The 25,464-nt window shown below is 32.1% G+C and overlaps 1 protein-coding gene across 3 annotated transcripts in view; it reads left to right on the top strand.

Annotated features, from left to right (window-relative positions):
• The window catches only part of GRIK2 (glutamate ionotropic receptor kainate type subunit 2), a 483,205-nt gene that overhangs the window by 451,220 nt on the left and 6,521 nt on the right, over positions 1 to 25,464 (top strand). For all 3 annotated transcript variants that reach the window (XM_081141402.1, XM_081141404.1, XM_081141403.1), the window contains one exon: positions 16,987 to 17,237. In XM_081141402.1, coding sequence (XP_080997528.1) covers positions 16,987 to 17,237 — 251 coding nt within the window. The remainder of the gene's footprint in view (positions 1 to 16,986; positions 17,238 to 25,464) is intronic.

Genomic DNA, 25,464 nt, shown 5'->3' on the forward strand with positions numbered 1-25,464 from the left:
GTAACTTTTTAAATTGAGGAAAATACTGGGGGCGGCACTTGGAATTTCTGTTATTAAACTTATAGATATGATGAGAGAAAAAAACAAATTAAACTATAAGTCTTAGGATTTAGTTTTGTGTTTTTTTTCCCTTTTATCTATTCAACTTGGGCAGTAGATTAATTCTTGCCTTCTGAAGAAAGCTGAGTTATATTGGGAAATATTTATTGATATTAGCAAGGCCACTTTCATTAGAAACATAAAAATCAAGTTGGATTATATATCTGAGTGGAATTACTATTTTTGTAGTTTGTAGATTCGTGTGGTATAATAGTATAATATATTAGTGTTTTCATTAAAATGTTTTTTTTTAATTAGTCAATAGCACGTGGTAAATTTCTAACTTTTATAAGAACCTCCTTGTAATTTTAATGTAACATTATCAGGACATACTAATAAAAACCAAAAGATCTGAATAACACTGTGACTTAGCAAGTGTATAGATGAAGAAGACTGTTTAGAACATTCTTTATAGTCACTGCCAAATAATATTGAATTTAAATTTTTAAAAATATCACATTATTACTAAAAAGTTATTTAATGCATTCAACATATATTTTGTTTTTAGACTAATTATGAATGAGATAAAATTGAACACTATAAGTTTAAAGGAATGAATATTCAAATCACTATCCTGTAGGTATTACAATATACTTTTTACTTCTCTTGTTCAGATAACTTTTTACTCTTTGACCTGATAGTATTAAGTTCTGCTGGTGTGGCTCAGTGGGTTGGAGCATCATCCTGTGCACCAGAAGTTCTCGGGGTTCAATTCTGGTCAGGTCACAAACCTAGGTTGCAGGTTTATTCCTTGTCATGGAGCATACAGGAGGCAACCGATCAATGTTTCTCTCTATATATCTCTATATCTCTATCTATCTCTATCTCTATCTCTATCTCTATCTATCTCTATCTCTATCTCTATCTCTATCTCTATCTCTATCTATCTCTATCTATCTCTGTCTGCCTCCATCTCTCTCTCTCTCTCTCTTTCTCTCTCTCTCTCTCTCTCTCTCTCTATCTCTCTGTCTCTAATCATCTCTAACATCTATCTACCTATCATCTATCTATCATCTATCTATCTATCTATCTATCTATCTATCTATCTATCTATCTAATCTATCTATCTCTAATCATCTCTATCATCTATCTATCTATCATCTATCTATTTTTCTATCTATCTCTATCTTTCTCCCCCTTCCTCCCTCTCTAAAATATCCATAAAATTATTTTAAAAATAAATAAATAAAAATAAAATGAAATATATATTTTTAAATATATCTTTATTGATTTCAGAGAAAGGAAGGGAGAGGGAGAGAGAGATAAAAACATCAATGATGAGAGAACTGTCATTGGTCAGCTGCTTCCTGCAAGTCCACACTGGGGATCAAGTCCACAACTCAGGCATGTGCCCTGACTGGGAATTGAACCACGATCTCCTGGATCCTAGGCGTATGCTCAATCACTGAGCCATGTCTGGCCAGGCAAAATAAAATAATTTTGAACTCAATACATTATGAGTGAATCTTAACTCTTATGTAGCTTCGTCAAAGAACTATAACCTAGAAAATGGAATTTTACACTTCACACCCTCAAATACATTACTTTTGAGAAAAAGATTTTAGGCAGCAGTTTATGATTTGTTATGTCACGCCACTGATAGAAATATAGCTTCATGAGTTATTTCTATTTACTTTGTCACTAATAAACACAATGACATGCAACTTGCAACTCTAGTACTGGAATGAGATTCTGATTTACCAAAACTTTCAAGTAACATCATAGTCTGCATTCTCAACTAATTAGCACTTATCTTTTATATCATCATTAATCAAGTATACTGTTATATTTACTTAATTTTAAAATTTTGTTAATCGTAAGCCGATAATAAATAAAACAAAATGATGCATTTAGGTGTTATTGGAAGATCTTGCTCTTTTTCCTGCAAGAGTTAATGAGATAAAGATATTCTAAGAAGAGTAGTATGGGATCAATCTCTGGAAATTTAGATCAGTTCCAGAAACTCACCAAGATTTCGTGTTTATGTATGCAGGAACCATAATCCAGAGTGAAAATTTCAGCTAGACTGGCATGGCACATGTGATCAAAGAGAGGAACTCTGTTTGCTGACAGTATTGTTCAGATTTTCAGATATTGTCTGAGAGACACATGTGGTTAATTAACCACAGGAGGTTAAAATAGAGAATACTCTGTCTTTTGGAGTGGGAAATCAGAGATATTTCAAAAATTATGCGTATTATTTCTCCTAAAAGTTCACACATCTTCTCCTTAGCACGCTAAGCCTCCTCCTGTGTGATTCACTTACAAGCCAACCACCATCATTCATCACTCGGAGTGTGATGATGACCAGTGTGTTGTGAAATTGCTGAATGACTCAGATATAAGCTATTTAATTAGGGAAGCTCTCTATACACAAAAACGCCTTAGTGGAGCAATCAACAATGATATGAAGGTAAACGCTACATAAGCATAAGCTGCTTTAATTAAGCTTGGGTGACATTAAATCTCTTTCATAATTTTCCTGACTGCAGCAATGGTATTTTAATGTGGTATTTGCCGTGGTAGCGTTTTGAAGTTGTAGGTGTCCTTATTCATAATAAGTTAACTGAACTTCCTGTTTCATTCAAAAGAATTAAGAAAAGCCCCGGCCTGGTGGTTCAGTTGGTTGGAGAGTCGTCCCCTGCACGAAAAAGGTTACAGGTTTGACTCCCTGGTCAAGGCGTACACGGGAGGCAGCTGCTGCATGCTTCAATCTCCCCCCGCCCCCACTGGAGTCAATAAAAACACCCTCTGGTGAGGATTTGAAAAGAATTAAGAAAAAAACAACAACGCTGGATGGGGTAAAGCCAAAAACCAAAAATCACAGCAGTTTTCATTAAGGGATATTTAAAATGTGTGAGCAGTTGCAATCTTGCCTCTTAATTCACCGTAGGTGATAATCTCTTTATCCGAACAGGGAGCATTTCTACTTTAATAGCATTTCCGACTGCATTGCCTCCCTTCTGACTGCCCGTAGTAAAAGCCTCCTTGGCTTCTCTCTTTCAAATGTTGAGTGCATATTGCACTTTGAGGACTAGGCAGACTCAGCAGTCCATGAGCTGGTAGGAAAGCAGCCGTCTAGAAAAAATCCATTAGGGCCAGTTTGTGTCATTTTGCTTTGCTGTGTTCACTTTGGTGGAAATATCAGAGGGACTTGAAGGGTCTCATTAAAACTGTTCCTACTTTAACGATAAGCTAGTAGCATGCTTCATTCATTTGTTAGTAACTCACGACTTTAATAACATATGTGAAGTATATGTCAGCTGAGAAGGGGACTGAGAGAATTGTATTCATGTTTCTGTATATTGTTGATGATGCAAAGTTTTCTGTGATCTCATTTGACTGGATTTTACCTGTGGGGTTAAAGCAATAGTAAGTTCAAACAGTCAGTGGATAATTATTTCAGTGAACAAAATCCAAATTAAATTAATCATATCAGAATCAGAACTACTGAAATCTATGTAATACATGAAGAATATAAGTGGCAATGTAAACATGAATGTATATGAATATATTTATGCCTTTTAATACTAAGCTTAAATTTAAAGACAATTTATCACACACAAAATTGTTATATACACTTTATTTCTATCATAGTTATTATTTAATTGTAAATATTAGGATGCATTCTTATTTCATAATTGTATTTGAATGTTACCTTTATAAACTATTGTATAACATATTTTATATTAATAAGTACATAATAGTAGTAGTCCTATTAATGATCTTCAAGTAACTTTCATCTCATTATAATGCCTTTAAACATAATCAACCTCACGTAAAACAAAAAGGCCAGAGTAGGTTATATCATTGAGTCTTTATGATAGAAGTATACCACTTTGACATGGAAACAATGTGAAATGCCTTTCTTCATTTTTACTTTCTAATGTTAAATGCATGAGATCTCACTGATTTTTTATTTCTTGTTATTTGATGAAGCAAAGGATGTAGAAATGGTACTAGGGGAGACATGTTTGTTTAAGGCATACGCCCATGTTTATAAAAATATAAATCAGTATGAGAATCACGTTTTTCCTGTTTTGTTCACCATCCATTTCTAGAATTCCCAATTCATCATATAATAAGTACTGTAATATTCATCATTATAGATGCATAAAACTGCCAGCCTTCAGTTCTTCAGCTTTACTGAAATGAATAAATACATTTATCTTCATTAGTTGGACATAATGCACAAAAATTGATGCAAATTATTTATTTTTCTGCAGGTCAAACCTTCCATTAAAATGCATTCTATTTTTTCATTACACCAGTAGCACAATTTTAATGGTGAAGTGATTTTGAAGGATAAATTGAGAACTAATCGTTTTCAGAGCCTGAATTAAACAACAAAAAAGTCAAATTACACCTGTAGAAGCTGCACATTCCTGGCATAGTTGTTAAAGTCTAGATTTTACATCACTGAAAACAGATCAGCCTTAGTCAGCTATGCCTGCTCAAGAGACATCATCAACCCATTTTGTATATTAGAATCAAGGAAGCTTCCAGAGGGAATTTGATAAATTGTGAGCATTAGTGTGAGCAGCCTTCATTAATATTGTAAATGCTGACCAAATGGTACACAAACAATGCATAATTCCCATGCAAACAGTTAGTTCAGATAGATTTTATATGCAAACACTGGATCATTGAATTCATTTAGCTAGTGTCTTATGGTGATTAGTCCAAGGTCATGGGTTCAAATTCTATTATAGATTAGTTAGCCAGATTGACTATGGCAGACTGTCATTCTTTAGTTAGCAGGACTAAGTAAGATCAATGAATAACACTTGCTAGAAAAAAATGAGTCAAAGCATAGAGGTAAATTGTGTAAGTACTAAATTACAAAGATGAATGCCTTGCATCTGCTGGCACTCATGTGAAAAGCATTTTCTCAGTCTGTTGTATAGACTCTGTGGCCTTTGTAGTCATATGATTTATGTATAAATACTAGTTCTATCTCCCTGTCCCAGGTGTCCTGGATAAAGTTACCAAGCCTACCTTAGACTCAGAGTCCTCAGCTATAAATGGGTAGAATTGTGTCTGCATAATTGGATTGTGCTAAGAGTTAAACATATTATATTTATAGTATTTGGATCAGCACATATACATCACAGAGAATTCTAAGAGATTGTCCTGAAGAAATGTTTTAAAATAATTGAAAGGATATATTTGTGTTTTTAAGTTATTTGTACCTTACCCTTTTTTATTTTTATTTTTATATATTCAGAAATATTGAATATATTATAGATAAGGTGGACTGTTAATATGACTCATTCCTAACTAATTAGAAGTATTTTCCTAAGGAACCTAACTAGGGTTTTACCATCAGTCAGTAGGCATACTGTAGTTAGGTAACCATAATTTAGAGGGAAGGAAGTGATTATCTACTTTATAAACATAAAACAATTCTATTGTAGGGCATTATCTAAATAAGTAAAGTTAACTTTTTCATTCTCTAAAAATTTCCCTGGTATTGGAGTCTAAGATGTATTCAGAGAAGCTTATCTCTGAAGACATATATATTTCCCTGTATTTGGTTAATCTGTAAGAAATGTTATCACTCTAATGCTTAGCTCTGTAAAATAATGAATATAAAATCTAGGTATACATCATCCCCTTTCTTAAGAGACAAATGTGGAAAACAAATATAACATAAACAAGTGACCTGCTATGTAATGCAGAGACTCAGGTTGGTAGAGTTCATTGAGGACCAAAGCAGTCAGGCCAAATTAAAAAATGAACTTGAGTTCTACTTTAAAGGATGGGTACTTTACTCTCTTTAAAAAGTTATTTTTGCCCAGCTGGGTATGGCTCAGCGGTTGAGCATTGACCTAGGATCCAGTAGATTGTGGTTCGATTTCCTGATCAGGGCACATCCCTGGGATGTGGGCTTGATCCCCAGTCGGGAGGATGGAGGAGGCAGCCGATCAGTGACTCTCTCATCATTGATGTTTCTATCTCTCTAGGTTCTCCCTCTCCCTTCCTCTCTCTGAAATCAATAAAGATATATTTTGGGGGGGGGGAGTTCTTTTCTCTTTCATTTTTTTGGGGGGATTCTTTATAATTAACTTAATTAACTATGATGGTGTTTTTATTTAAAATAACTCAACTTTTATAATTATTTATTTAAGTTTAATATTGGATTTGGAATGAAAACATCATGGTTAGAAAAGCATTCCTGACATTTCCATGCTTACCACCATTCAAATGATTATTCTGCAGATGAAAAATTGTAAGGAAGGCATAAAACTATTTCTAGGATAAAACTATTTCTATTTTCATACTTAGTGTCAGAGTTACATGATTTAATACTCAGAGAAGAAATATGACTACAAACCTACTTCACCAGCCACTTTTAACTAATACATATGAAATATGTCAAAACCAGTGAACAAAGTTGACTTTTTTATTATGTGCTGATTACATTTGCCCTTACTATTCTCTTTTTTTTTTTTTTTTTATGTAAGTTAAGGGGTATTCAGAATATGAATAAAAGGCAATTGTATGAAACACATGCTCTATAAATTTGATTATTTTTATTGATAGATTTTACATGCCTCCTATAAGTATCTCCCTTTGTGATCTTAGATACTCTAATATTCTCCTGAGAATTCTGCAAATAGTCCTTTAATTAGAATGTATTTACATAACTTTTCCTTGAGGTTATAAAGACATTACATTTTGAGTTTACAACAGAGGAAAAAGCACAACCTGTCTGTAGTTTAGTCAGTTACTGATTTTGAATATAGGTACTTAACTTTAAAATTTACTCTCTCTACAATGTCCTTGTTGGTACATGACTTGATATCTATATCTACATATTTGCTCCCTAAATTTGTATAGTATCTATTTTGTGGGGCAATTTCTTTACCTTTCATCACTCACTTTCACATTAACAGTGGCATTTATATTTGACTTTATTGCACCGTGACTCTAACATGTTATGCCCAGTTCTATCCTCTCTGTCTAGATGTAATGAACAAAGTGTGTTAGGGATGCTCTCACTGTTACTTTCCTTTCTGGTATATAAGTTCCTAAAACAGGAATTCATACAGAAAAAATAGAGGAAACATAGGCAAAAAGCAGCCAAGGAGAAAAACTAATTATTTTCCCTACTCTTATTTTTAAAGTAATGCAGGCTTTTTTGTGGACCTATTCAAAAGACTAAGATAAATTCTTCTGTTAACATGGTTTTGTGATATTGTGTTCTTTATTATAATGGTCCTCATATTTGAAAAAGTTATTCAATGAATATTTTGTTGCAGTGAAAATTCTAGAAAGGCAGGGTTTGTGTTACATTGTTCACCACTATATGTGTTCAATCTAGCATCTATGCTAAATAATATTTGTGTGTGAAATTATTAATAGTAAAAAACATGATTCAGACATGGTCCTTGCCCTCAGGACCCTCATATAATCACCTAGTAAGGAAAGAGATACAGAAAAGCATTAGATTATGATTTACCAAATGCTATACTAGAGTACTGACAATGTGCTATGGCGCCAAAGAAGTGGGATCCTGTATGTCTCTGTGAAAGTCAAGGAGAAGTGTACAAAGTAGGGAAGGATGGGCAGAAGTTTACCTGGATGAGAAGCTCAACCAGAAAATTGGAGGAAGCACAAAAGCAGAGCTGTTTCAGCAACAGCAAATACAACTGATTTGTATTGCTGGCAGGTTAGGTGTAATAAGAGGAAATGCATAAAATCAGAGAAGAAACCTGTGATAGGATGAAGAAAGGAATTGTTTGACATATTTAGGAATTGAGATTTTATCCCATAGCTTTAGGACATCACTGAAAAATTTTAAGCAAAGAAATGATGTTCATAGATTTCCAGTGTGAAAGATTACTAGGTGTCGTTGAGAATGGATCACTTTATTCTGTCTTTTACCATTCAGTGATTAATATGTTATGGGTTGATAATTTGTTTTCAAGATGAGATCACTTTTCTGGATTCCTATGATTCTCACTCATGAATTTTTTCTATGCCTATCAAATTGAGAGTTTTGATGAATGCCTTCAAAAGAAGATACAAGAAGTGATGACAATAACTCCACACTACTTCAGCTGTTATCTAAAAGGAAGGCCTCATGAAGTGTTTAGTTGCTACATTTTTCAAATGCTTCATTTGAAATAAATATAATTATTAGATAAAGCTGAAATAAAGATCTAGATATGGTTTGGATTCATAAGAAATGACTAAAGATAAAATTGCAAGTGATCCCACTTCTGGGAATATATCCTAAGAATCCTGAAACACTGATCAGAAAGAATATATACACCCCTATGTTCATAGAAGTGCAATTTAAAATAGCTAAGATCTGGAAACAGCCCACGTGCCCATCAGTAGATGAGTGGATATAAAAGCTGTGGGACATTCACACCATGGAATACTATGCAGCTGTGAAAGAGAAGGATCTCGTACCTTTTGGGACAGTATGGATGAACCTGGAGAAAATTATGCTAAGTGAAGTAAGCCAGGCAGAGAAAGACAAACATCACATCATCTCACTTATATGTGGAATCTAAAGAACTTAATAAACTGATGAACAGAGTAGATTCAGTGACATGAATGCATGGATCAGACTGACAAATCTCAGAGAGAAGGAAGGGGGAGGGGAGGTAAAGGGGGGATATTTACCAAAGAATTTATATGCATATATGCACAACCCAAGGACACAGACAATGGTAAGGTGAGGGACTGGGGAGCGAGGGAGGGAGGGAGTAGTGGAATGGGTCAATGGGGAGAAAAAGAGACATCTGTAATACTTTGAACAGTAGAAAAAAAATTGCAAGTATGCACGGCCAATTATTAAGTAATTGAAATAGTATTTTATTTATACACATATTCATTCAACAAATACTGTGTTCTTACTGTGTGGCAGATGTTATACTAAGAAAGAATACACAACCCCTGTCCTTACGGAATTTACAATCTCTTAGGGTAAATTAGCATTAACCAAATAATTACAGAAATTATTTTTTAGTTACAAATTGAGTTCAGTTATCTGGAGGAATAGAACAATGATACTCCGGTAGTGTATAGCAACATTCTTGACTGAGTAAAACATAAAACTGGAAATACAGCTATATAAAACTGAATCTGAAATGTAAATATAAAATTCTTCTTAGCATGTCCTAAAAACAAATATGGGAGAAAAAATGTCCTGAGAGATAATAAAACCCATTTTCTGCTGTGACAAAGGCTCTAAGAAAATGTAGTCTGGCTCCAACTTTATTGGAAGATTTTATCATGAAAAGAATGGTAAAAAGAGATAAAGTCCTAAAATCTCCCAGAATTTATTGTGCATTTAGAGCACCCAGAACTTATCTCAGCATAGGAACTAGGTAGCCATTTTATAAAATTTAACTTTGCCAGAGCACTGTAATAATGGAATGTTGCATAATAATGTAATAATCTAAGAACGGAAATTGATGGTTCCAGCAGACACCCTCAGTTCTTTTGTGCTAGCAGGTCTTTTACATATGAAGGCACTGACCAAAGAAAATCACTGACAGTTGATATAAATGCAAATATGGCAAAGAATTTATAAACTTATTTGTCCATCTAATTTATTATAGATGGTCAATACTAGAAGTGCCAACTAAGGCTGCTTATGGACTCTTCTTATTCTATTCAATTTAATAAGAAGATGAGAAAATGTCCAATATCAGAAGTTCTCCACCTTGACATAGTTTGGCTATATCATAATTGATATATTAGAGTGGATTCAGTATTTCATTCAAAAAACGTTTGTTGAATGTTTAATGTGTGATAGGCAATGTGCTAGATAATGGATGAACTAATGTGAATAATGGATGATTGATTACTTATAACTGACAAGTAGCCTGGTCTTAAGCCAAAATTTAAGGGCTTCAAGTTTTGGGGTATATGTCTTAGAAACATTTATCAGACTCAATTTTTTGAGAGAAAATAAATAATTAAGGAATTATTAAAATGTTTGAGGTCAGTCCTTGGAATACTATCTCCTTAGTAAATATGATATAGTCTCATACCCACAGACATGTAAATTACCATATTTCAGAAAGTGCACAATATCTTGAAGTATGAGAAACCAGAAGAAACCTAAAATTATGAGTCGTCTACTTCATAGAAATATCTTTGCACCAAAGAGAGCAACCAGTTTTGTGTCATACACAGAACATATTATCATTATGATGATCTGAATAGCTTCAAAATATAAAACAAAGGAAACTAAAGTTCTTTAGAAAGTGGATAGAGAGGATTTGTCATTATGAAAAACAGCAATACATAAAATTTTAACAATATATTTCAAGGATTTGGGTGCTATTAGAAAGAACAAAGGCTGTGTACTATTTTTTTAAATTAGTTTCATCAATTTTGGTATACAAATATATTTAAGTAACTTTCTGTTTGTTTTGGTTTTGGTTTGGTTTTCATAGTTTGGATTTTCATTTATTACATGTAGTTTGTGCTAAAATCAGTGTTTCCAAATACTCTATGTATACAACATTCTAAGAGTGTACATAAACTTTGCTAGAGGTTTAAACAATGCAAAACCAAAATCATTCAAACACTAAAAATAGACTTTTCTCAAAAGACTTTGTGTAACTTTTATAACTCTTATCTTCCCAAACTATCTTTTAAAGAGACTTCAAAGCCAGATGTGATGGCCTGTTTTATGGAGATCAGTGTGTTGTGAATACTTATGAGCTGATGTTTCATGAAGCATATGCAACTATAGATGATAAAGAACATATAAAAATGCAACTTAATGAGTTTTAATAATGTGTAAATTCAAAGACAGGGAAAGATGTCTAGGCATGGATCAGCAGAAGGATCTAACGAGGAACAAAATATTTTTTACAGAGAGAAATGATGTACTAACTAGTAATTATTGTTATCTAAAGCATTGCTTTTCAAATTAAGGTTAAAATAAAGTAACTGATGGAAACTTTAATAGAGATGTGAAGGAATAATTTCTTCCCCTAAAAATAAATGTAGCCATTTTAAACAATTAAAAAAAAATTTTTTTTCTTTCATTCCTTTAATGGAAGTGTAGAAGCCTTTATTTTGCTAACATAAAATGTGAATTTACAAGGGATGTATTTGTTATTGAGAATTCTACAAGCTTATTTGACCTAGGAATCCTTTAAAAATGAGACACAGATGTACATTTCCCATAAAGAGAAGAGTGTAGGGAAAACCCAGTTTTGGAAATATTGGTATAATGAGTTTTAGAAAAACATATTTATAGAAAGCAAGAATGATTTTGTTTCCGATCTTTGCAATTGATTAAAGCATACAGAAACCTGATTTTAAAGTAACTTTGACAGGATGGATGGGAGATTGCCAATAATATGGATAATGTGATTTTAGCATATTTCACTAAAGCATGTTAAGTATTAGACAACTTACTGTGCAACCTTTAAAGAAAAGCCTTTTATCAATCAATAAACCTTCCCAAGATTTAAATGTAATGCAGACTCTGTCTACTTTATAATTTCTGTATTATCTAGATGTATTGAAATAAGACAAAAATGTTGATATATAATTAAAATTGTCCGTTTGTAAAGAATGTGAAAGGACAATCAAATAAGCTTATTGTGTTTAGTAGGCTTTGACTTAGAACCAAGTATGTATAATAACATGTGCTTTCCAGCCCACAAGGAAGAAATATGCGACGGCAGAGATGAAGGGAAGGAAGGGCGGGGGGGGGGGGGGACAGAAACGAGGGGAAGAAAGAATAAAAAGCATGAGAAAGAGGGGAGAAAAGGTAAAAAATTAACAAGTAATGAGGGAGGGAGGAAGAAGGGAAAGAAGGAAGAAAGAGAGGAAACAAACTCAATAAGCATAAGTTAGGTCTGAAATATTTGGTGAGATTGCATTAATTGTGTATAATACAGTTTATTTTTCTAAGGAGTTTTTAATCTACCTTTGGGAGGGATCCTAATAAAATTATAATTTTGTATAAAATCTTGTATCAAAATTTAACATTTAAGGACATTTGAATCCCCTTTTATTGAGGGGATTCTGAATTGGTGCGTTTGGAGTTTTTATTTATGTCCACAGATATACTGTTACTGTTTATCGCTTGAAACGAGCTGCCTTATGCCTCCTTGGAGTTCTCATTTTGAGCGCCAGGTTATATGCATCTGACATGTCAAGGGGCTTCACTATGCAGTAATCGTATGTTTTATTTTTCTTTTTTTCTTTTCCTTTTTTCTTTCTTTTTTTCTTTCTCTCTCTCTTCCCCTCTGTTTTATAAGCTAGACCCTTTTTTTAATCAGGTAAATGGGATCTTTTGGCAGCTTGTATAAAAACCATTTTAATAACCATAATAGTTCCTTACTGTCAGTATGAAGTATGTTTAAATAACCAAAAAAGTCTCATCATGATCATGACTATAAAATAACCAAAATTAAGGGATTGCACAGTGAAAAATCGAAGGCTTAGATTTAGCTTTGAGAGGTATTTGGCTTATCCTGCATGATGATTTTTTAAAATGACTTATTTGCCAACACTTTAATGAGAGAATTTTAGACAAAGTATTTCCTGTGATCTCACAAAAAATTAAAATTCCTGATAACTCTGAGTTGAAGTTCTCAGAGAGTTTTAATAAAACTAGAACTGAAAGTTCCTTATCTACTTCTGAGGCTGCAATTTTCCAGATAGTTTTGTCTAACTTGCTTCGTCACTCATTCATGGTTATCTGTCTGCCCTGTAAGCATTTGTGAACTGACTGTTAGGTGCAATAGTACATGTTGTAATGGACATATTTAGAATTTCCTCAGTTTCTAATCAACCTTAGAGTCCTGTTGCAAAAATACCCCTCTTCCCTGGAGGCAGCCTTGCGGTGTGAACCCCAGTTCCCCCCGTTGCCAGTCCATGCCGTCTTCCTTCTCCACTTGCCAGCTTGTGGCCTGAGGCTAGGCTGTGACTGGGTGAAACACATAAGCTCCATCTGTCTAACCAATGGCTGTTCACTTCATGAGAGCTGAGCGCATGGCTGTTCATGTCACGAGGATGATGAAAGATATTTTTCTTCTTTGATCTCAAGATGTCCTTGAGACTTTTCAAATACATGAGATTCAGTCCATGTTTGACTTCAACTTGTATCTATATAGAAATGGCTTCAAAGGAACATCAAGTAGTGTATCAAAGAATTAATGATTTATTGTCAAATTATTGTTTCTTTTTAAAAAATAATCACTTAACCTAAATCAATGACAGGATGACAAAATATGGCAATAACTTCCTCTCGTTGATTGTATGCCTTATATCATCCTGTCAAAAACCTCAAAATGTGGTTTATTAACTAACATTGTAGCTTTGATTCAAACCAAATTCCCTTTACACATTACTGTGTTTACACTGGGAAATGGGTGTGACAAGGTTTACCAGCAATGGGAAGTATTTACATTTACAATAAGTGCTGGAAATAAGAAACTCAACTAGAAAGAACAAGATGTGTCCATAATTTATTGAAAAGTGGGTTGCTTTTATTTATCTGTGCCTTACGTTGAGAATGCAGTGAAGAACATTGTGTTTGAAGACATTAGAACAAAGATCCTAATGCAGTTCAATGTGTATGGCGAGTTGGTAATAAAACAATATTCTTTTAATACTGCTCAGGATGAGAAATATGCTGGCTCAAGATATTACTTAGCTGGCCTGGTCGGGTGTGGCTCAGCGGTTGAGCATCGACCTAGGATCCAGTAGATAGGGGTTTGATTCCAGGTCAGAGCACATGCCCGGGTTGCGGGCTCGATCTCCAGTTGGGGGCTTGCAGGAGGCAGCCGATCAATGACTCTCTCATCATTGATGTTTCTCTCTCTCTCTACCTCTCCCTTCCTCTCTCTGAAATCAATAAAGATTTATTTTTAAAAAAAAGATATTACTTAGCTGGATCAAGAGTTTTTTTATATTTGAGCCCTAGTTGGTTTGCTCAGTGGTTATAGCATCAGACCTCAGACCATCAGACCTCAGGCGCAAGTTTGATTCCAGCCAAGGGCAGGTACCTCAGTTTCAGGTTCAGTCCCCATCTTGGATCAGGGTGTGTGTGGGAGGCAACCAATCGATGTCTCTCTCTCACATTGATGTCCCTCTCTCTCCCTTCCACTCTCTCTGGAAAGCAATGGAAAAAATATCCTTAGGTGAGGATTAAAAAAATTTTTTTCATATTTGAAAGTTTACTTTTCAAGTCACTATCTGCCAAAATTTTGCTTATAACTGTACTTTCAGAAAAGAAGCCACATTGTATATTAGCCACACATGGTCATTTTTTTAAATACTCAAAATTTGTTTGAGATGCTGTGTTTCTAATTAAAAGATACATTTGATAAACTGCAATTCTGCTTAGAATGGATTTTTTCCCCTCAGTCAAATATTTATTTTGCAAGAAATATAGATTGTTAATTATGGTAATTCAGAATAAATGTGATCTTAAAGCTGATGCTAAGCTAGATTCAGTGAATTAACGAAAACTGGATATCCAAACAAGATGGCCTTAATTTAAGGTTTTTAAATACATATGAGAGAGACCAAAAGCAACAGGTTGTCACTCTTACATTGCATTAGGAATGTTTCAATCATATTTTACACCTTATCATGGGAAACATTTGTTGAGGGCCTATTATGTGAGAAAAGATCAAGAATTAAGATAGATGATATATACATAAGATAGATGATAGATAGATGATGATGATAGATGATAGATGATAGATAGATAGATAGATAGATAGATAGATAGATAGATAGATAGATAGATGATAGATAGATAGATAGATAGATGATAGATAGATAGATAGATGATAGATAGATAGATAGATAGATAGATAGATAGATAGATAGATAGATGATAGATAATAGATGATTTATAGATATAGATAGATGATAGATATAGATAGATAGATGATAGATAGATAGATAGATAATAGATTATTGATAGATATAGATAGATGATAGATTAGATAGATGATAGATAGATAATAGATTATTGATAGATATAGATAGATGATAGATTAGATAGATGATAGATAGATAGATAGATAGATAGATAGATAGATGATAGATGATGATAGATAGATAGATAGATGATAGATAGATAGATAGATAGATAGATAGATAGATAGATAGATAGATAGATAGATAGATAGATAGAGATAGATCCTCTATTCCAAAGGGCTTGTAATCTACTTAGGAAAATGGGTCACATCTTGAAAGGTAGATAGTAATAACACTAGGTGATCTAGGCTGAGTGTCCAGTGAATGATCATAGTAGAAAATACTACAGGCTGGGGTAATAATCCCTTGAGATCTGAAGCAACTGAGGGGCAGAATTTATTGACTGTCAATTGTAATTGAAAAGAATTAAAGTAAGAAGTCTCCAAACAACAACAATAAATAAATAAATAAAAGTAAATGGAACCGTCTCATCAGGGTAGTATTTAGAAGAGAGCACAGGAAAGAAACTGAGAAGCAGGAATTCCCCTACTATAATTAAAATATTTGAGTTCTAATTATAGGAAAGAATAATGGCCCTTTTTAGGAAAGCTGTGAAAAAACGTTATATAGAAACCATGCACTTAAACATTTCTTCAGAGTAGATTAAGAATTATGTTGCTTTTGTTTTTAATAGCAATTTCTTTACAGCTGTCCAGCTGGATTGGGTAGATTTTCGCTCCAACTTTTTCAACAGACTGCGTGCTTCCTACTGTTCTCCTGGTCTTTCTACTTTTGACTTGCATATTCCTGCTAAACAAGTAATGCTGAATTAGTCTATTACATTAATCAATTAAAGACAATATGTATGGTGATGTCCCTTATGGGGCAGAAAAGTTTCCTGACCAGGTTTTTAATTGCTTTTAGCAGAAATAAAGCTTTACGTATAGTAATAGGTATATTTAAGTCAAAAAACAAGAGCACAGCAACATAGACAACCATATTAAAATTAGTATTTTTCTGTAGGCAGAAAAACACATAAATGAATTTGTAAAGAAAAAAGGAATGTACCTTTATTGTTTTAGGAAAGCAGATTAAACTTTAAAAACGGGCTATTTCCTGGTAGAAGAAAGCAATAAGACCAATCCCTTGGGACAGATATTAAAAGATACATGTAGTTCAATATTATTCTATGATTCTGGGCAAACAATTAGAAAAGTTATTACATATCACATAATAACTAATGTAGGTGAATCTCTACCTCCATCAGAATAAATGCTAAATTTTACTTACACTGTTGCCTCCACTGAAAAGAACATTTCCTCCCAAAGCATAAAATGATAAACAACCAAAATTCTGATAATGCATTGATTGCCATAATGATATTTGAATGATCCAAGTCTGTGCAAACCTGTTATTTCTATTATTTGTGTTAAGGAAGAAAATACATTATCTATTATCTGCAAAGTGTTTGCTACCCTTGAATACACCTTGTTCATGATTGCCTTAAATTATTTTACTTAATAAAGAAAAATACCGTTTTTCCATAACTTCCCTAAAAATAGAGGCTACCATTTTATGAACACTCTGTTTTCAGTGTAGAATGATTGTTTTAGACATTAACCAAATATCTTTGCACTCTGTACATTTCCTATTGTAAATTCCTACTTACCGTTTTACTTGATTTCCAATGCTCTGAGTTGAGTCTGTCTTTTAGAAAGAGACATCTTCTTTCATAAAAACAAAATGTACTTTACCCTTCAACATCAGAAAGGCCACATACCTTATTTACCTTGTTAAACTTCTAGTCTGTGTGGTTTTCCAGTTGTTTTTCTCTACTGGAAATAAACATTGGCACACTTTGGGGCATTTGGAAACAGCCCTGTCTTCCTCTCTTCTTGTTAACCTTTAATTCTAAATTCTGGGTTCTTTGAAATAGTTAACATACCGTCTCTTTTTCAGGTTCCCCATACAGAGACAAAATCACCATTGCCATCCTTCAGCTGCAAGAGGAGGGCAAGCTGCACATGATGAAGGAGAAGTGGTGGCGGGGCAACGGCTGTCCGGAGGAGGAGAGCAAGGAGGCCAGTGCCCTGGGGGTTCAGAATATTGGTGGCATCTTCATTGTTCTGGCAGCCGGCTTGGTGCTCTCAGTTTTTGTGGCAGTGGGAGAGTTTTTATACAAATCCAAAAAAAACGCTCAGTTGGAAAAGGTAAACGTCACTTTTTTACAATTTGAAACAATTGTTGTTATCATCAAAGAAACCCTTTTTGATCTTTCCAACCAAGGGTAGTGCTTAGAACTGAGGCTGTTAATTGTCTTCTGCCATTCGTTATATAAAGAGGGTGCGCAAAACGCATGGTCACCTTCCTGATTTTTTATTTAAATGTAGTATGTTTAATTGAGCCAGCTTTGGGGCAGGTGACTGTTCCTCCCCAATTGAAGTCTGAAAAAAATGCTGCTTGAAGTTCATTGCAGTTAGATTAGTGGAGGAATATAATAATGGTGGAAGCAAAAATCAGAAACTGTAATAGGAAGAAAAAATACTTCTCTGCAAATAAAATGTGTTTTAAGATAACACAGACTATACAGGTTCAGGATAGAGAATAAATGAAGTTTATGTTTGAAGATTTTTAGTCCAGTAAATTTTTAATTGAAAAAATTTTTAACTTGCATTGTGGAAATTACAATGAATTTTTTAAATTAATGGATGTGTGAAAATATTGTGGGGTTGTTTTTTTTTTTGGCATTTAATGTTATTCTTTAATGAGCCCTATTTCCTTGCAGTGTCTTTTGAAGAATACAAATAAACTTCAAAAATATTAAGATTATTGCAATTTTCCTTAGGATTTAAATATATATGCGTGTATTATTCATACAAATATCCTTATATTCTATTCTTGAAAAGTTTGCAAACCTCATCCAGATTATGTATTTCTAGTGCTACAATTTCTTTAGTTCTATATATATAATGAAGAATATATTTTTTAAATCTCTCTTTTAGATGGTACATGACACTTTTTGGACGTAAATTTTTAGTTCTGGATGTGAAATAATGCTTTCACATTTTTAAATCTTCAAACACTTTAATTTAGACATTTTGTATATAAACATCTCTTTTGTTTTTAATTTTAAAAAACACACATTTGTGGCTTAGCTTGTATATACCCCATATCAGAGTGAGGTTATATTTTCTTTAACATTTGAAAGGTCTGTGAGCTTTTTTTGGTAAATATAAGGAACAAAAACATGATATTTTAAAATATCATACATGAATATAGGGCAAATATATAATGCTAATACTTATTCTTTGAAGCACTTGTACCTTTAAAACTATTTTTGAAAAACAAAAAATATTTCTTATTTTGCTTTGTCTTCTAATAATTTATGTCAAAATTACCCTTCCTGAAATCAAAGTTTTGGGTACAGCAGTTCTACATTTTCACTTGACTATAGTACTTAACTCTTAGAAATAATGTTTTTATAAATGAGTATTTTGATGAGCAGCCAGTTCAAATTTTGAAAAATTAAAACAATCACAAGTTATTCTTTCACAATATTCAGGATGGCTACATATGCTGACTTGGCTAAATCAAATATTTGTTGCTCTGGTGTGACTGACGATAAGGTCTCAATACTCATTGTATATTATGATTTTTTGTCATTTCAAAATGAGTTTTGAAATCAACTCCAAAAAACTAATCAAAGACAAAAATATTAACTTATCAATTTTCATTTATTATAATTTGACAATAGGTATGATATTTGGTTAGTTAATGCTTAAAATAAGTTCAAAAGAATAGAAGAAATTTGGTTTTTCTAGTTGGAACCTCAAATCATCCATATGTAATTATTTTATTTCATTTATAGCTCAGTATTAAAATAAAACAATTGAATTAATCTTTTGACAATATGTGGTATTCTATTGTCCTTGTCTCTTTGTGTCCTATGCATATGATTTACCTCGGCCATGTCATTATACACAATTATTTTACAAACATTCTGCTTAAAAACAGAAAAAAGAATATAGAGATTTAATTCTGAAAAATAACTTTTTTTCATTATTATTAGAAATAACTAACTTAGTTGAATTTTTAACATATCCACAGCTCTCTTGAATTTCTATGCACCTGTATGGCCTTTTAAAAAAAGTAGTAAAAGGAATGTATTTTTTTTTGACTGAAACAAATAAAACATTACATTGAAAAGAGACAACTGTTTTGGAATTACATGAGCATTATGTATCACATTCCCCAATGGTTTCACACATGGTCTCCTCACGGCTTCCGTACTGAAAGTCAAATTCCCTAGCTTAGCAGGTGAGACACTTTGGATCTGTCTCTGTCCAACATTGTGCTTTTACCTTTAGCGTCTCCCCAGTTGGCACTTTCTTCTCTAGCCACACTAGATTACTTTCAATTTTCCAAGGTCATCTAGCTTTTTTAAAATCTCTTCCACTTGACTTGAGCAAACCTTGTGCATTTTTCTACCTGGCAAACTCCTACTAGTCTTTTAAGATTAAGCATTCAAGTATAGAGATCAACTTGCCCAGAAAGCTTTACTTAGTCAAAACATATAATAGGTTTCGGCACAGAGCACAGCTTTTTCCACAAGGGAGTGTTATGTTTTCATTTCCTATTCCAATAAAAAACATATGACTTCTATATGTCCCCTTTTTTACTTAGCTGATTTCAGGTGCTATCATCATTCCAAAATCATTTTCTCTCCCTTGGAGAAAGTTGGGAAGGTATTTTGCACATTTCAAACCACATCCATCAATAAGCCTAGATACCTTTTCTCTGTGAAGCCTATGAATATCTCCATTCTACCTTAGCACATTATTATATTCATATTTGTTGGTTTCTGTGTGTGAGCAGCTCTCTCTCAATTAGGTTCTTAGTTCCTATAGGACAATGACCTAATGTTTTTGGTTTGTATCCATAAGGCATCAAGCCATGCCTGTTGGCATAAGATCGATCTATCTATATCTATCATCTATCTATCTATCATCTATCTATCTATCATCTATCTATCTATCTATCTATCTATCTATCTATCTATCTATCTATCTATCTATCTATCTATCATCTATCTATCTATCATCTATCTATCTATCATCTATCTATCTATCTATCTATCTATCTATCTATATCTATCTATCTATCTATCATCTATCTATCTATCTATCTATCTATCATCTATCTATCTATCTATATCTATCATCTATCTATCTCTATCTATCTATCTATCTATCTATCTATCTATATCATCATCTATCTATCATCTATATCTATCTATATCTATCTATATCTGTCTATCATCTATCATCTCTGTCGTCTATCTATCACCTATCTATCATCTATCACCTATCATGTATCTATCTATCATCTATCTATCTATCTATCTATCTATCTATCTATCTATCTATCTATCTATCTATCTATCATCTATCATCTATCTATCTATCTATCTATCTATCTATCTATCTATCTATCTATCTAATCTATCATCTATCTATCATCTGTCTAGCTATATCTATCATCATCTATCTATCCTTCCATCCATCATTCCATCATCTATCTAATCTTTCTTTCTATTGATTTGAATTAACAATGAAGTTGATTCCACTGACTTATTTTTTTAAAGTCTACTATAAAGAGTAAAAATGAACTGTTTTTAAATAATTCAAAATAATTAAGTTTAGCCAATAAATAATTGTGGGTTTATTAGAATGACACATTTACTTATTGTGATAAATTAGGCTTTTAGACTCAATTTTCTTCATTTTTCTTGAGGGGAAAAAATTATTCAGTTGGACTATGTAACTTAACACCTTATTTAATTTATCAGAATTAGCCAGAAAATATTCCTAGATTTTATCGTACCATATGCATGTTGACATATAGAAATTCACAATTTATTTACACTTATAATTGTGCCTTTAATCTAAATTTTTAATTTTAAAAATGTGTTAAATATTTGTGGAATTAGTCATTTACTCTAATAATTATTTATTGAGAACCAAACATGCAATGAATTATGTTTTGCATATTGAAAGTAGGCAAGGATATATTACTCATTCTATCCCCAAAGTGTTTTGCTATTTTCCCTTCTCTTTCCCCATTTTCTTTCTCTTTTCTTCAGTCTATAGTATCTTAGTACTTTTCAAAAGAACAAATAAAATTTCCAATTTTTATCTAAATAGCCTGACAGATATAATATACACACAGTCTAGTTAAATATGATTATGGATAAAATTTATGAAGTAATATTTTTCTTTGTTATGCTTTACCTCGAATAATGATGGTATTAAATTAATAATAATTGCTATTAGTATTTAAAGGTTAATATAAAGTGTTGTTTATAGAACATACGCACATATTTTATAAAATATTAATGGAACAAAAGGTCTTGATGACTATAATTTCTTTTTTCTATTTACAAGTTGTTTGATAATTAAGAGTAGTATATGAATGCATCTGTTTAAAATGAGGGTAGGTTAAAACTGAATATAGAAGAAAATGCTGAACCATGTAGACCTTAAAAAATTGGAAAACTATAAATTGCATTCCTTTTAGATAATCACAAGATGATGTATTCCAATGTTTATAGTATTTAATGGTTTTGATTTTGATGTAGATATTAATGCCTCAGTGACACTTTGATTTTCATTTATTCACACTTTTAAAACAAATGTGTATTTACTTTTCTAATTTTTCAAAAATGTAGCTTGGCCATTTGGAAAGACACTCAATAACTCCTCTTTTTCTGAAGTCTCTGAAAAAGTAACCACTTAACATGTGCATTTTTTATTGATTGTCTTTTTCCCTTACCTTTTTGCTGATTTTAAAAACATTACTACTTAAGGTTCATTCAGTAAGAAATCTAAGAAACTGCTGTGCATCTGAAGCAATGATCAGTCCATTTCAAGTTTTATGCATTTGTTTGAAAGGTCTTATTACCCCACTCTAACTGAAAAAAGCTTCCCGATGTACAAACTTTTGTTTTCTCTGGTATTATTTATGCTAATATATTGGTTTTATAAGCATGAATTATAAGTGATTGTAATAATTTTAATTTTTACAAAACTTTTATGGAATGATTATGGCTTATTAATTTATGTTTAAGGTAATTTTATTTCTTAGGTATTTGAATATGTCCTTTTATAAAAGGTATACATAATTCTGCCTTCTTTTGATTTCCAACAAGAATAGTAATATAACATACATAGTTTGACTTTTCATTTTTGTCTGATTTGTATACAAAAATAACTTTTCCATGTAATGGAAAATAGACTTGCCTCTACGGATTGTTTTCATTGAATACATTGAACACAAATCTCTGAGTTTCTTAACGTGAACAAAAACTTAACGAAATATTTATTTTCTTATTACTTAAGTTTAAACAAAGTATAGTGAGTATGTCTGAGAAATGAAAATATAAATTATTGTGCAGATGTTGAATTTGTAACTTATGTGTCCTGTATTGGACACAAATTTATTCTAACTTTCCTCTAAAATGATTTATGTACATTTTAAGAACTACTTAATATTTGTCTGTTTTTTTCGGTACATAGTCCATTTTAGTCAATATAGTTATTTGTATTATAGAATACTGGTAAAACAAATCTAAGTTTTCTCTAAATAATGATATTTTTCCAGTCACTGAAAGTTCAAAAACATTTTTGAGGGCACATAGACTGTTCGTCAGCCTATAATTGATTAACAAATGTAAAAGGCAGCTGTAACTCATAACAGGACAAAGAAGGAAACAATGCAATTTGGGGATGTTAAGAAGAAATTAGAATGGTTTAGTTTAAACCTGGATCCTGGGTGAAAGAAAATGTATTCACAAGGAAAACATTTTTCAAAGCTGGCTGAATTTGTATTTCATGGAACCAAAAGAATGAAAACAAATTGTTCACAGATCCTTATACACAAATTGCTTTCAGAAAGTTGAAAAATTAGTTCTAACAGAAGTAATGCTTTTTAAAAGAAGCCATGTATTGAATAAAATATAGGAATGCAAACACTGCTATAAATCATTGTAAAGAATTATAAATTTTCAATAGTGTAAAATTTACCTATAAAGCATGTTGCTATTCAGAAGTTAAAAGATGTAAATAAACTTTGGACAAATAGTCCATTTTGTATTTTTTCATGTAACCGCCTTTCTCTGCAAGCAGATCATCTCTCAATTTCCATTAATGACCCATATAAGGGATAACTGGATGGCTTTTTAAAATGTTTTTACATGTAAATATAAAATCCTACTTTAAAATGAGATGTCAATCTTTGTTTTATTCACTAAACTACTTCCATGTCAGCTAAAGGATTTTTAAGTCATTTCTTTATAATAACCCATACTCTTTTCATGCCTATCAATGATGCTTTAAAATTAATATTGTAGCTTGACAGACAATAATTTTACTTCCTTATTTTTCTAAACAACTTTAGAGCTTTTAAAGTCTAATCTCTCTTGAGTATGAAGTGATCTTGAGAGCTATGTAACTATTATCCATATTGCGCAGTGAGGATAAGTGTCTCAAGGGTCAAGTGTTTTTCCCAAGGTCAAAGACGCCTAGTCTAACACCATTTATACTATATCATATTGCACAGAATTGAGAGCGAATATTTCACTATTTTTCTGGAGTGACTTTGTTCCTGAAGTTGCATTGATAAAATGTGTGGAGTGGGAGTTTGAGTTAGATAAAAAGATTGTGGGCTTAGATTTTAAGGGCTGTCTAGTTATTTCACTTTCTTATTCTTAAGCATGAATTTTGAAATATAAAAGACTTGGAATCATTCCTCAACTTTGTTTAACCTTGGATAAAATTGCTTAATTTCTCTCTATGTTTTTTAAAATAAGTAAGTAAATCAGTGGGCTACAACTGTATCATAAATAAAATGTCTTAATAATTAGGATAGGTAATATACATAGAGATTTTTGCATGTGTCTGACATAATACACAGCTATTGTTGTTGTTGTTATTATTATTATTATTATTATTATTATTATTATTATAAAGATGATACATTTAGCTGTTGGACCTTCAGAAAAAGAGGTTTCCTGTAATTAAGCATTATTTATTTGGATGTTATGTATATTTTTGAAAAACTGTATCATTATGACTACCGGCAAGAATGTGATGATTAACATTGCTTTTTCTCAAAATGCATTTCATAACTGTATTGACTAAAGTGGTGTTGAAACTTGTCAGAACTTATTTATTGATTTTTCCAGCTTAAGTAGGGGACCTGTAAACATGTATAATGATGCCTCATTTTTCTCTGTCTCCTTGTATTTGCAAAATGCAATATAAAGATATTTGGTAAATGTTTCTGTAAGAGTCGAGCTTTCTGAGAATATTTTAATATTTAGTTATGTTTAGCAACATAAAATAATCCAGGCAAAAGCTTAGACACTTTATCATTTTATCCACTGAGGGGGGAAAAATACATATTTCTTTTTGCCCCATAATTTTTTTCTCTGATTTATTATTTAGCATTCAAAAAATTAATATTTATTAAGAACAGAGTTCAGGTCAAAAGCTCAGCTAAAATTCAAATCACTGTTAATGAGGCAGGCTAATATAATAAAGCATTCATAGAAAGGAAATCAAGAGAACAGCTCTCCTCTTTTAGCTTTGATATCAGTTATGTGCATAGCCTTAGACAGGTAACTTGACTTCTTAAGTTTTAGTTTCTCTAACTGTAAAGTTACAGTGATTAAGCAATAGGATCATTAAAGAACCTACATGTAAAGCCTCATCTGACTGATGCACAGCTTATCTAAATAATATAAGATTTTCAGAAAGATGGCTGCTATAAAACTGAGATCAAAGTTGCTATATGTATTTTGACATGAGTGTTTTAACTAGTCATTTTTCATCTCTCATTGCTTCACTGTTGCATTTATACAGCCCTAGGTCAATTCATACTTCTCATGTATACCATTAGCTATTCGATATCTTTAAAAGATTGCCAATTAAAAAGTATAAGTCAAAGGGAAGGGTCACATTAAATTACATTTATTTTCCTCACTTGATACACCAATGCTATATAAAATATCACATATTATATTATATATAATATATACTTTTCATTTTATTTTTATTATTGTTTAGTTTATCTAATGTGAGATGATTTTATGCAGGGATCACAGTGACTTTGATTTGTCATTACTACATTCTATATGAAATTGTTTGAAAAGTTTCTTACAGCATCAGAAATTAATTGGAAAAGTGTCTGAGAATGGATTAGTTACCTACAGTCTGTTAACAAATAATTTAAACAATAAGCACAAAACCAGTTTGGTTGATACATGCTAATCTATATTAGAACCCTGAGCTACAAAGTCTGGTAGAAACAGCTTGAAGATGTTTCGATTGGGCTTCATGTAGGAAGTGTATGCAAAAATGGTTAAAATTATTCTGAATG

The sequence above is a fragment of the Miniopterus schreibersii genome (assembly GCF_964146895.1).
Source record: "Miniopterus schreibersii genome assembly, chromosome: 6".
Lineage (NCBI taxonomy): Eukaryota > Metazoa > Chordata > Mammalia > Chiroptera > Miniopteridae > Miniopterus > Miniopterus schreibersii.